The sequence below is a fragment of the Harpia harpyja genome, chromosome 10 (genome assembly GCF_026419915.1).
Source record: "Harpia harpyja isolate bHarHar1 chromosome 10, bHarHar1 primary haplotype, whole genome shotgun sequence".
Lineage (NCBI taxonomy): Eukaryota > Metazoa > Chordata > Aves > Accipitriformes > Accipitridae > Harpia > Harpia harpyja.
The window spans coordinates 15252526-15266515 of record NC_068949.1 but is presented as its reverse complement, the minus strand read 5'-3'; the positions used below and the strand labels follow the sequence as shown (position 1 = coordinate 15266515).

General features: G+C 37.8%; 1 protein-coding gene across 11 annotated transcripts in view; it reads right to left on the bottom strand.

The window, feature by feature from the left end:
* Positions 1–13990, bottom strand: part of LDB3 (LIM domain binding 3) — a 128886-nt gene that overhangs the window by 50480 nt on the left and 64416 nt on the right. For all 11 annotated transcript variants that reach the window (XM_052798829.1, XM_052798831.1, XM_052798832.1 and 8 more), the window contains exons 5-7: positions 10175–10197; positions 6522–6725; positions 167–336 (exon numbers count right to left, since the gene is read on the bottom strand). In XM_052798829.1, the coding sequence (XP_052654789.1) occupies positions 167–336; positions 6522–6725; positions 10175–10197 (397 nt within the window). The remainder of the gene's footprint in view (positions 1–166; positions 337–6521; positions 6726–10174; positions 10198–13990) is intronic.

Here is a 13990-nt window from a genome sequence, read left to right as displayed (position 1 = left end):
AGTTCCCTCAAGTTACATACAGGGTTCTCCAATCTTAGCCCTCACTGACAATGACTACAAACTGGATGTGAGTCTTCCTCGCATAGCAGTTGCTAATACTGGGGTAAGAAAATAAAGACATGAATCTAAAATCAGGATGAGGGGGATGTTTTGTTATTTGACTTACTGTACTCCGTTCCAGTCATCTGGGCAAGGATGCGGAAAGACTTAGACTGCAGATTGGCAGAACGGCGACCCCAGTCTTCGGTTTCATCTTCAGGCTTGTTCTGAGTTTTAAGCACAGCCTGATACACCGGAGAGGCACTGTCTATGTGAGGATCTTTAATAGGAAGGCTACTGCAATTCAGAAAGTGAAACATTGTGAAACAGCACATGGTAGCTTTCATCCCAACCTCCCTCTGGTCTTACAGCTTCTCATCCAGAATAACAGCAATCCAAAACACAGCTTTGAAAATATAACTTTTTAAAAAAAATGCATAGATCAATTTTATGTGAATTAAGAATGCTATGGCTCATTCTACCTTTGAAATGGCCTGTTATCATTCAAATCTGCATATTCAAAACAGTGTGAAAATGCTTGGAAATGTCTGTTTATGATTCCTCAGCCAATGCAGCCACAAGCTTACAGTCATTAGAATAATGTGTGGTGATAAAGGAGAGTATGCCAAGCAAAAACATGTATTTCTCTGAGCATTCTTGTCCGATACCATTTCTTATAAAAACAGCTTCATGTTGATACTGTTTTATGTTATGTCTTATTACAGTTTTGGGCCAGTGTATTTTAAGGTTGCAATTAGAAATAAAAACCATATTTCATTATAAAAATAATGTGGTAGGCTTTTATAGCTTTTTCTAGAGATGATTATTCCTTGCCAAACTCTGAATTAAACTTCCAGCTGCCATAACTCTGGATTCATTGTCTACTAAACATGTGAAGTATGAGAAGTCTAGACTTGTACTCAAGACTTGCACATGTATTTTGTACCTGAAATCTTTAACAGCAGACTGTATCTCAGAGTCTTACGACATCTCTAATCACGTTGCAAAATGATATATCCAGGAAGAAACTTCCAATTTTGCACAGCTAAAGTCAAAGCTACAAAGCTCTGTAGCACAAGCAAGATAACCTCTCTTTGATTTATGATGCAAGCTAGAAACAGACTTAGTAACTTAATAGCTTTTTTTTTTCCTGCGAAAATAACTTCTGCATAGCATACAGTTAAAATTAAATATTAAGAGAGATGCAGAAATATACACTGGGGGGGATGATGACTGCTTGGAGTAACCTGGCTCCATGACTTCTCTAAACACAAGGTCTATTTTTGAAGCAAGTGATTTATTGTAACAGCTTTAATGTGCTATTCCATATAGAGCTTTGCAAGCAGCATGCTCAACTTCATGAAAATTGAGAAATGGCTCTGTTAAAAGTTAAGGGCCATTTGGTCCAACTAAGTCACTGCTATAAAGTTCCGGGAGCAGTCACCTGCTATAAAAGTTGCTTCCTTTGTTCAGGCTCAAAGTTTGTGTTCTCTAAGATACCACTACAGAGAAAATCTACAGAGAATTTGGGTTTGTGGTTTGAAAGCCTGAGAGGAATCACGAAAAAGCCAAGAAGCATGTCTGATATCCTACATACAGCAATAACATACACTATAATAAAAAATACTGCCAGGTAGTGCCTTAAATATCATTATTTTCCAGCTGACACTCCTCTTCTTCAGCACTGCATGATATACGCTGTTTTAATGGATTTGCACGTAACAATAGCATGGGAGGTGTTCTTCAAGTAAGACTGCAAGGGACTCAGAAACATGATGTGTGCTTATATATTCTATGGACCCAAAAGCACCCCATCTCTTTAGGATTTTTTTTTATTAGAGGAGTACTTATATTCCTCATAACCCCCAGTATATGCAAACTTCTCACTTTCTTGAGGACCCAGCAGGGTACAAAACCCAGTTATTTTTCTTTTATATGTTTCAGCACAATCACCTACATGATGGAGCATAGCTTAGAAGAAAGCCTGACTCGTCAGTTTAAGCTCCACCACAAAACTTAAAAGTTATGTAAAAAGTCTCTCAGCGTGGAAGATGCCCTGTAGGAGGAAGCAGCATTTTCCAGCTCCTTTTTTAGCTCATGTTGCCTAGACCACTATCTTTACAATATCTAAACACTAGCAGGTATAGAAGGCATAATGTGGACTTGTTTATTTTGGGAAGGGTGTGCCATCAGTGGCTTCCACTAGTGTTGCTCCTATGTGCACCAATGGACAAATTAGTGCCATGTCCTTCTTCAGATGGAAGGTGGGAGAGCAGTAGCCTTCCTCTTCTGGCCCTTCATACACAGCAGAAGGGCTTGCTGAGGCAGGGAAGCAAGTGCAGAAGCGAGTTCTGCCTTCTGCTCACTTCATGCAGCAATAGTCTTTATATGGAAAAGAGATACTCTGTAATACCAACAGTAAGTCAGCAACCCCCTTGCGACTGTTCTGCTGCCACTTCTCACTTTTGGCTATGCTGAAAAGTTCTGTCACTCTAAAGGGTCCAGTTAAAGTCCGCTTCTAGTTCCCAGAGGCACTTCAGGCCTGTGTCTTAGTCCTGACTAAGCACACAGTACCTTACCCTGTATTACTGTCACAGGTGACTGCCTGGTTTTGGCCAACAGTTAACTTGATATCCCCAGACTTACTTTTTTAATCCTGCTGGAGCTTAAAAAGCTGCTGTGATAGCAAATTTCACAGCTGCAGACTGTTGTAGCGTGGACAATAAACCACTGGATAGCAAGTACTGCTAATTTCAACCATGGACTACTGTGGCAACAGCAGTGTGCACGTCATGGACAGTTCAAATTCCTTTGTTTAAATCTTCTAGCTGAAATGCTTTGTTCTTATATTATGACCAATATACAAAAAAGCAGTTTAAAAGTGTATGTATAGATATGCCATTAGCTCAAAGGTAGTTAAAAAACGCTAGAGACTGGACCACAAATTTCACAGTAGCAATGTGTGGCATTAATATGACATATTAATTTCCTTATGGTAGATGATTAAGGCAGGAAATGGAGCTTGGTGAATTAACCTTCCCTAGCAGAGTGGAACACGCTCATATAAATTTAACTAAATTAATGCAATATATTGGAATATTTCCAACTCTGTCTTTAATGCAACAGGCCTTTTTCTTTTTTTAAAATCATAATTATATTGTAGATGAGTAACTAGGACTTATGAGCCACTCAGCATGGAAATATAAAATAGAGCGCATTGCTGATTATGAGCATTTCATAAACCTAAATGTGACAGTTGATTCTTACAGACAGCCTAAACATCCACATAACCATGTTAATACCTCTGTTATACCTCTTCTTAATTTAATTTTTTTCCATCTGGGTGTGTATGTGCAGAAATATCATCCATCTTTAAGCATATTACTTTAAATTGATGTTACTGAAAAAAAAAATTCTTCCCAAATGTGTTACAGCTTTTGAGGGTTTTTCATATTACAGCCTAAGGTATTTTAGTAGGATTCAATAAAAAATTGTCCCCCTTTTTCACATCATCATACAAGTCACACATTATTAACATTAAAACAAGTTTAAAGACAGTCAAACCTCTTTGAATAAGTAGCAATGTATGTGATTTTTTTTCCTTGGAGTTCATTATAAACTATGGTTTACCATGTGAATCACTCCCTGGAGTGGAGGAGTCATTAGTCAGATTTAATTTAAGTAGATAGGAAGTAAAAACTTAGGAACACTGCAGTGTTCTACCCCTGATGTAGACACACAACAAAATATTGTGACTTTGGATATTAGACAACTATGAAAAAAAAGCTCTAAGAGGTAAAAAAAACCCAACTCAACAAAAAACCAGTTCATGCAGACTGGTAAATTATCCAGCCAAGTTGACTTATTGTAGAGGATACATGAGACTTGAGTTTGTACAATCACATTATCGATTTTGCTACTAGAACTGTCAGATCTTAATCCTGATAAAGTTGTTGGATTTATGTCTACTTACATGACTTGTGAATTTGCTGCCCAAAAGAACAGAAGCCCTTTAGATCTACAGTCTGGGTATGCTCACCATCTTACATACACCTTGTGGCTTCAGCCTTAACTCTAATGTAAAATGAAAAGCCCAAAGAAGAGTAATTAAGTGTTGAGACCAAATTCTAGCCAGAGAATTGAGAAAAAATGAATTGGTACACAATTTGGTCTGCTTTTACGTGATAAACGTCTCATACAAATATTTCTACATTAAGCATAATCTTATCTCATACTTGATCAACTAAGCAAACTAAAGAACATCCTCAGTTTCCACTGCAAATCAAAGTTCAGAATATCACAGAGGTCAAAGCAACACCTGAAGGAAATGAGTTACAGGTTTAATCGAATGAGTATCAGTCAATGGGTAGGCCGTTGTTATATCAGCACAAACCTTGCCTTTATATCTAGATTAAAAATGCTGTGTTAATTGCAATAAAACAATCTACTGAGAAAATTGTTTAGTCACTAAGTGTTACGAGTTCAAAAAAATAGAAGTTACAAACCAGGCTGTAGCTCACCGGACAGTAGATTTAGAGAGTCCCCTGCACCTGACTGTACATAGGAATAGAAACGCTAGTTTCTTCAGGCACCAGGTGAATGTTAGGCTTAGGAGTCACATTCCAAAATGAAGGAAAAGCTTAAATGGTAGTTTATATAGTGGATCTTGCAGAAAAACTTTTTTTGCATCATTACAGGGGATAACATAGTCATGGAGTTGTCTGCAAAGAATGATGTTCCACTAGAACTGTCTGATACAAAAGGATTAATGGAAATAATCATCTCACTTCATAAACACCCATGCAATAGGTGGATTCCATATTCAAAATGAGAAAAAAAAAGTTAGAACAGAGCTTTTGCTAGTGGCATTTAACACAGCTCTTGCTGCTACTGGTGCAACGACTCAACAGTCCATGCAAATCTTTTAATTTTTTATCTATTTATCCATTCGTCTCTTTTCAAGATATATGTATATACTAATATAATTCATTACCACCTTATGTTTTATGATTCAAGCCTCTCCAGTTATTCAGATTCTTTACTTCACAATTCTCCATGTTACGACAAATCCCTAACTCCCCTGGAAAGTCTGCTGATCTTCCAGTTCTAGCTGCACTCTTTGGACTTCTCTCACCCTATCTGGGATTTTCTAGAAACGGCATTTTCCTCTCCCCACAACACATTGCGTTTTAATCTCTTCCACAGGTGGGAAAAGATGATGTTTTCCAGTCCAGCAGAGCCACTCCTGCAATTGGAACTGCATTCGAGAGATTCTTTTAATGCTCTTTATAAAATGAAAAAGATCCACATGTTCAGCAGTGAAACTTTATAATAATCTGATCATTTAAATAGGTAAAATTTTTAAACACTACTATTTGCATTATATAATGTTACAGCATTTAGTAGAAAATGCCAATATATCACAAAATGTCTCATGTAATCCATGCCTATGAAAGATGTGAACCATTATGAAGAACACAGATAGAATGAACTTCTTTCATTGTACTTTGCTAATTGGAAATATGAGTCTACGTACACCTGTGGAGACTCACTGAGTCATGGTGAAAACCAACTAAAGGTATTGTTTGGGATCCATCATTAGGGAGAGTTGTGGCAAACAACAGAATAATATTGGTGCAAAAAATTAGGGGGGGGGGGAAAGGATTAAAAAAAAGAGAAAAGAAATGGCCAGTAAAAGGGAGCACAAGCAAATACATAAAACATCTACATTTTGAATAAGCCTGCAGCTAACATATTGAAAAGAAACTATGTTAAAGTGTGTTGCTGTATCTGTATTTTGGTGTCACAAGAAAAGAAGGTAAGTTCTATTTTGGGTAGAAAGATACCCAGTAAGAGAGAAACCTGGCTACATTCATCGCACATGTAATTTCAGTTCTGTCCTAACAACTGTGGCTAAGTTTATCATTTAAGATTACCAGAAACATGCATTGGAAAAGCAGAATTATTGAAGATCAGTGGATTTTGCCATAGTCCAAAGGATGTGCGTAAGACACACGTACAGTATGTAAACTAGGGACAGGGATAATACAGCACAACGCTCCATTCTAAAGAATAAAACAGTAGCCAGTACTAAATAAATGTTTTGCATTCTTCACATATCAATAAAAATTCTACCTCCCCCATCCCATTCTGAGTTATGCATATAATACAGTAGTTATGACAAAACACAGTCATTATAAACGAAAAGCCATCCCATGTCATATACAGAGCACTAGATATATTTTTGTGGGGTTTACCAGTTCCAGGAAGAATACCAAAAAAGAAATGCTACATTTTCTAACTATCCATCCTTCTAACTTCAAAACGATGAAGTGCTTTCAACTACCATCTAGGATTGATTTGCATTTTTCACGTGTAAGATACTCCAGAAAAGTCCAGCAAGAGCTGCCGTGTCATGCGTGGAGGGACTGTTAGATGTATCATGCAGAGAAAGAGCATTCCACACAAGGAAATAACCTTACCTAGCAAATTCTCCACCCTGGGCTTGTGCCTGGCCTGCAATTGCATCCATGATAGCATCTTGGGAATACATGCTGATTGGGGTGTTATACTGGGCGTGAATTATAGTAGCCTTGCCGCCTAGGCCTTTCACCTCAATGGGTTTGTGTGTAGACAGGGCAGAGTCCTTCAGGGCATTGGGGTTGAAACGCTCCGTGAACTCCTTGCTGGGTTATGCAAGAGTGAGGTTCAACAGGGAAGGGAGGGGAAGAAAGGAGAAAGGCGTGACAGTTAAGTGAGAGAAAAAGCACCAACAGAGGAGTGTGCATGTCAGTTCACGGCATCTCACCACAAAAGCTTCCGGTCAGAAGGTAAGAGACAACGTATATAACGAGTAACACTTAAAAGCTGGCTGTGCTAATGGATGAAATTTTTGTGTTGGCTCGCAGATGTATATAGAGAAAAAAATGTGAAACAGTTGTCATTGTATAAAAAATCATGACAAATCCCTAAGTATTGATGTGATACTTACATATATTAAAATTCTATTCTTACATGCATATATACACATATATGCATGCCCATGGATGTACATACATACTGCAGAGAATTCCCAGTTTATTCACTGCATCCATTCATTCTTTCAGAAGGGTCTTACAAAGTGCTATAAAGTGCAACAGGGTGAAAGATGTCCGGTCCTCTATTAATTAGAAGGTTCCAGTACTTTCTGTCTGGATTATTAATCATAGTGAAATTTAGTACTTGCGCCTTTTAATCTTCAAACTTTCCTCACAAAGACTAAAATAATCTTCCCAAAATCTCTGTACAGCCAGCCATAAGTGTTGCTATAGCATGATAAATGCTCCTTCTCAGATCAAAATATCCTACATTGCAATCAACGGAACAACTGCAGTTGGAAAAGTTAGCCGCCATATTTTCCAGTGGCTCCATTTATGAGGAAGGATTTTTATTTGAGAAACTGAGCCATGAGCAAGTCAACTGAAGCTCCCGTTGCAACAGAACAAGCCAGTTTAATGTCAGACTGCTGCTAAAGAGCACCTGGCTTCCTTGTAGCGCCTAGTTGTACATTGTTCTAGTCCTGGAGTTAGGACTGAGTATTGCCTGGAGTTTCAATGAGCAAGGTAAAACCTCAGCTGTCAGTCACTGAGGTAGCTGCTCTTCTCTAACCTATGGGAGATCAGGTGGATCTCTAGTCTGCTGTTCCTGTCCTGCCAGCAGCAGGAGGATGCCAGCAGTATAGATTCTGTACACTCACTCAACTGGGCAAAACTGAGAATTCTGTCCTCTGGGAAATAATGGATATTTCACAAAGGTTTCATTTTGAACTAAGCCCCAAAGCGGGAAATGGATATATCTGCCCCCCCCCCAAGAAACTCTGAAAAATGTAATTCCATTTGATTGGAACAATTTTCCTTTTCAGTTTAAAGCCATTATATTGTCTTTCACTGATTTTTTTCATGTGACTGAACAACAGCTTCTCTGGTTGGCAAGGGACCAATAGTGTGCCTGTCTGCTGTGGGTCGACCACAGAGGATGTTTGAGTGTTAAATTTGAACTCTCAGCCCAGCATGGAGGAAGAAGGAAAACCAAGTAAAGCTGGCAGTCATCTGACTTGATCTTCCAGAGATTATCAAAGGTGATGTGCCACCTCTGAATCCAGACAGGGGATTCCACTATGTTTTCAGCCTTTTGTTTGGTGGGATGCCCTGACTGAAAATGGACATTAAGAGACAGTCACACATCATTCAAAACACTTGATAGAACATTAACAGCCACATGCTCAAGGAACAGAGACATAAATATGCACATGCTTTAGTTACACACATCAACATTTTAAGGGAGGGAACCGGGAAGATGCATTATGCATTCAAAAAGTGAAAATCATCTTTTTACAAAGACATTTTCACATTTAAAATATCTCTCCATTAACTATTCATCAACTATGACAATATTATTATTATTACACTGACATCATCTGCTGAAGGGTGATGTGCAGAGATGTGCAGGTTGTTACACTCTCAACTTTTCAGCATGCACATGCCTTAATTTAACAATGGTATCTCTTTTCTTTGTAATATCCAAAATGATCACAAGATAATTATGAACACACAGGTCCTCGAGATCTTGAATTTAGTGTTCTCTTTCCCCCACACTGTTAGAAGTATCGAAGAGATTTTACACCCAAAATCTGAGAAGACTGTGTGAATGAAAAGACAGAGGTTAAATATGCCACTTTTAAAAAATAAAGTTCAAAGCAATTGGTTTCCACAATCAATTACACAAATAAAAGCTAGTAACCTTAGAACAGCCTAATCTTCCCTAATGGTAGCAGCAGTAGTGATTTAGGCTTTCACTTGTGGTATTTAAACAGTTTCAGTGATGTCTTTCAAGAGGTTTTAGTCACATTACACATACCAAGGCAAAACTTTCACTAAGTTAACAAGATTCCCATAACAATAAGAGAAAAGGGTACAGATTTTCAACTGCAGAGTTTTCTTTTTAACTCTGGAAGACACTAGTGCTTGTAAGGGGTGCTGTGCTCTAGGACAAAGTGGCAGAGGTAAGACCCTAGAGACAGCTGGAGCACCTCTGCAAAATGAATGGGATAGTTCTACTAAGCTGGAAGAGGATCAGGAAGAATAAATCCCAAAGCAAGATGAACAACACCCGGATAATATGACTTCTGCTTTCTGTCCCGGTTAAACCATGACACTTTCTAAGACAATTGTAACAGAATAGTTATCAATGTAAATTTGCTAAAGTTTCATCACTCTAAAGGATTTACATCATTTGCATGACATCACGCCCACACCTCATTGAAATCAACAGAGAATGCCAGATCAGTGTAAATTATATGCATTAAATATGATTTCAACTTTATGTATTCTACTACCTCTAACCTTCTCTTGTCAGTTTAAATTTGACATTTAACTAATATAATTATTTATCTTATGCTGAATTTAACCCAGTCTCCAGCAATTTCTGGACAACACTCAGTTCAGAGACAGAAAGTGGGAATTTAGAGACAATCTTCTGTCCTTAAAAAACTAACAATCAGAGCTGAGGACTCTGTGAACTTTCCTAAATAAAGCAGATCAATCACATTTTTAAATCAATCATTGCTTCTTGTTTGGGCAATATGTTTACTAAGGTAAAGTACTTTTTAGATCTTTTCCATGTCAGTATCTCATACCAACCTAAATTTGAATTTTAGTGTAGTGGGACTTTGGAAATTAATTTAACGTTGAGGCTAAAAATACACCAGTAATAATACACAAAAAAAGGCTCAGAAAAGGCTCCCCAAATCCTGAAGGCATGAAGACTACTTAAAGAGTTAGGAGGAATTAAACCCAGACTGTAGAGACAAACACATCTGAAAGCATTCACAAGAACCGAGCAAGCTCAGATGCTAACTCCATTTGCAGCATTAGAACATAATCAAGAAATGCCGAACACATAGTATGCTTAGAAGGGAGCACCGCTGGACACCAGTGGCAGCCGATGATGCTTGCCATACCAATAAGATTTTTTTAAAAGTAATTCCACTTGCAAGTAGACACAGCAGGAACACAAGGGATCATGCTACCCCAGAAAACAAATCTTCACACATACAGCATAACACAAATACTTGGCACTGTATAGAAGTGATACTAACTTGGCAGCGGTGTTGGTTATGACCTAAAAGAAGAGAAAGAGAACAAACAACATCAAAACCAACCACACAGAAAAAGTCAATAGTTTTTAGAGTGCAAAGGGCAAAAGGTATTTACAAAAGCTTACTAAAGCTTTTTTCAGACCATCTACAAATAAGAACAAAAAGTAAATGTATGCCTGAAAACCCCAACATGATTAAGAAAGGAAAAAACATAGGGATTATAGTTGATCCACTAGGACTTAGTAGGGTACCATGGCATTTTGGCTGACCCTTGAACATTTTATTGCTGTGCATCCCTAAAAGTACTATTACCAAAGTGTAGGGGAAGAGGGGGGGAAAGAAGAAAGAAGCATTTGCAAAGTATATTCTCATCTGAAAATAGCAGATGAGTGGTAGAGATTATATTCTTCCCTCACATACTAAATATTCAGGGATGAAGTCTGTTCTCCTCAGGCTGCCCTCAGAGTTGGTATTGCAAGATTGATTGTTTGGTCTTTTACATGCTGGAGAATATCCAAAGAATATATTGGTAGATGTTTTAAATCTAAAACTGAGGAAAATGCCTTTGTATTTAACAAACTATTGGCCTAAATCTGACTGTACCTACATTATGCCAACAGTGGTGTGAGCCAATTAATTTCAGAATGGTCATTCCTAACTTATTCCATGTGAAATGAAGAAAGGCCATGCATTATGTGTTTTTTTGGATATCCATATCAGGATATTTTATTCCATCTGGTATGTACACAGTATGAAAAAAACATGTTCATGCTACATCCTGCTTCGCTGCATAAACGAAAAGTGATGGTGGCTTGCACAGTAATTCCAAAGAAACACAATACAAAACTCAACGTAAGCCTTATGCAGGACAAAGCTGGGAGCAATGAACAGATAGTGAGCTCAGACTGTACTATTATATTATTTGCTAATAACTCTTTCTGTAGTTGCATGAATAGCATTAATGGGCTATGACTTTTTTTTAACTTATTCTTTTCAAAGCTTAGAATATCCATATTTTGCTCTTATATTCTTGAGTGAAGAGTAATTAATCATATTTTGCACAAAATAAAGAGGAAGAGAGTCCAGGATCGGTTAATAAACGTTTCTTCTTATTTAGCTGCACAGAATGCTGTTGACAGAAATGGGCAGTGAACCTTCCAACTTCCTGTTGTAACATTTCTGGATCTGGGATTGATACAAAATACTGGACAGCAATGTTATACTGTTGGAGTGACATTCAAAGTGGATTTGTCTCCTTGTGCTTTTGCTTTGCCGAACCTTTGATATTATTGTTTCTTTTTACATACAGTCCTTTTGCATTGGCTCATCCAGCTGCCTTTTTCATGATCAAAACCACTAATGAGACGAAGCTGCAGTAAAGGCTTTGCACTTCTGCATTTCCATGGAAAAGCAATGACAGATCACCTGCACTTACTGTTCTTCAGACTCTCGGATTTGACAATATTCTTTTAACTTTATAAACCCTACATTAAGCCAAATATATCAGTCTGTTGCAGGAACCAGTAGAGATGTATTAAGAACAAGCTGTAGCCTGCAAGCACATAAGTGATCCTATATCCATTTTAGGTGTGTGCAGGATAGCTGGGCACTCACTTACAATGAAACATAGTGGAATAGTATCATTTTCTGAAGTGGACTAGTATCATTTTCTGAAGTGGACTCTGATGCCTGCTTCAATCTTCTAATCCAGGCCTCTGCCTCACACATAAAATAATATTTTAAAGGCAGAAATACCACCCCTAAAATACACCTTAATTAGAGGAACCACGTGTTTGCATATAAAATATGTTCAAAGATAAAAATCATTATGTGCACACACTAAGAACAGCTTAACAGCCACATGTCTCAGTAAAGATTTTTTAGATGTGAAGAGGCTACTACAGCTTCCCTCAAAAGGAGTAAACCTTTACTTCTCCTTATGTTCAGTATGTGATGAGAAAATTCTCTCCAGTTCAGAGCCACACATTATTTTAGCTTGATTCTAAATATGGACATGTATGAAACACCCAACTTGCTGCTCACAGAGGTCACACAGTAAGAAGCTAGTAACCTAAGCCACCTGGCACGTACTTGTGGGACAGGTATTTACGGCCCTTGACCTACAATGTGAAAAATAACTTACACTGGAATGAAAGAGAACCACATGTTACAAGCTATGACTCACTCTTCGTATTTATTAATACTCTCCTTTCCAGAGCTTTCAGCACATCAAGTTCCACACTCTTAACAGGCCACCTCTATTTTTCGCCCTGGGCCAGGGTGATAAAGCTTTAATGTAAAAATGTAACAGAGAAACAGATGCTTTGTTATTCTTTGTAGATCAGGGAAATAATCTCAAAATTAATTTTTGCTTTCTGATAGGATTTTCCAAAGGGTTTAGCTAAACCTCTAACAGCAATTCACACAATTAAGTTTAAACGATTTGGTGGAAAGGACACCAAATTGAAATATGAAATATACCTTAAGATCAACCCCCAAACCTGAATTTTCTTATAGCTTTTACCATACTGCTAAGTGCATGTTCATGAATGCATAATAAGTTCACAGTTTGGGAGCACCATAATTTCCCAACCTTTACGCAGCATCTCATGTTGTACTATATGATAAGAATGTCCACAACGACATCAAGAGCTGATTTTGCAGAGCTTACAGTGCCTTCCTTGTGCACTCTTTCACATATATCCACAATGAGACTGAGACTATCATGGATGATACCAAGTCCCAAGGTAGTTACAGATTCCATGTTACTCTCCACAGAGCAGTAGGAGAGATGCCTCTCACTTCATGGGTAACACTCAAGTGGAAGTGGGAATGACAGGATTATTGAACTCTGAATTTTCTCTGCATGTAAACAGATATGCAATTCTCTAAATCTCAGAGGAATTACCTGAAAAGACACATGTACTTAGTAGCTCTGGGCTCTTTCATCCTTTCAGACTGTTCTTGGGCTGCAGGATAAAGGCTGAATTTTTTAAGCAGACCATTTAGATGATTTCTCATAAATGTTCTTATCTGTTCATCAGTGCTACAGATATTACAGGCAGATAGACAGCAATTCCCTAAAATTTTGTTCAAACTAAAAAAAAAAACCAACTCAGATGGTTGTTCTAAGGTAGAACCTTGCTTTCTAATTCAGTGCACTGCCACTGGCATGCACTAACATGGGTACATATAAAGGAGACATAAAACACGGAAAAGCGCAGAGTGAAGACAGTGAAGTGTTTTCTGCACCCCAACAATCACTGTCATATTATGTAGTCCTATCACAATGCCCTCTGGAATCAATAGACTGGTTCACATTGACTTTGGTGAGTGATGGATGCAGCTGTGTTGTAATTTTGATAACAAAAAATAGTCAAAATGCTGAGCCATCAAAAATACAGCCCCTTTACCCTCACGCTTGCAGATCTTAAGGAGGGTTGTGAAGACAGTGAGAGAAAGACAGGGAGATATACTCCGAGGAAACTCTGCATATTGAAATAAGACAAGGATTAGTCTTCCTCAAGAAAACTGTTAGAGACACACATTCTGAGGTTTATTTTGCTGATCTTGCTTACTAACTGAAATTATTTTCTTTTAAACAGTAATTGCCTTTCTTAATTATCCAGTATGAGAAGGGAGGATAGGATTTTTTCAGATAAGTTAGTTAGGATTGTTAATGCCAAGTGCTCAAGAGAGTTACAATGAATCATCTAAACTGCTTGAATCATCTAGAACATGTATATATGCTCTTTTATAAGGATAAAATATCCTTACTTTGCTACAACTTAAAACGCCTCGGTTTTACTCTTGCAA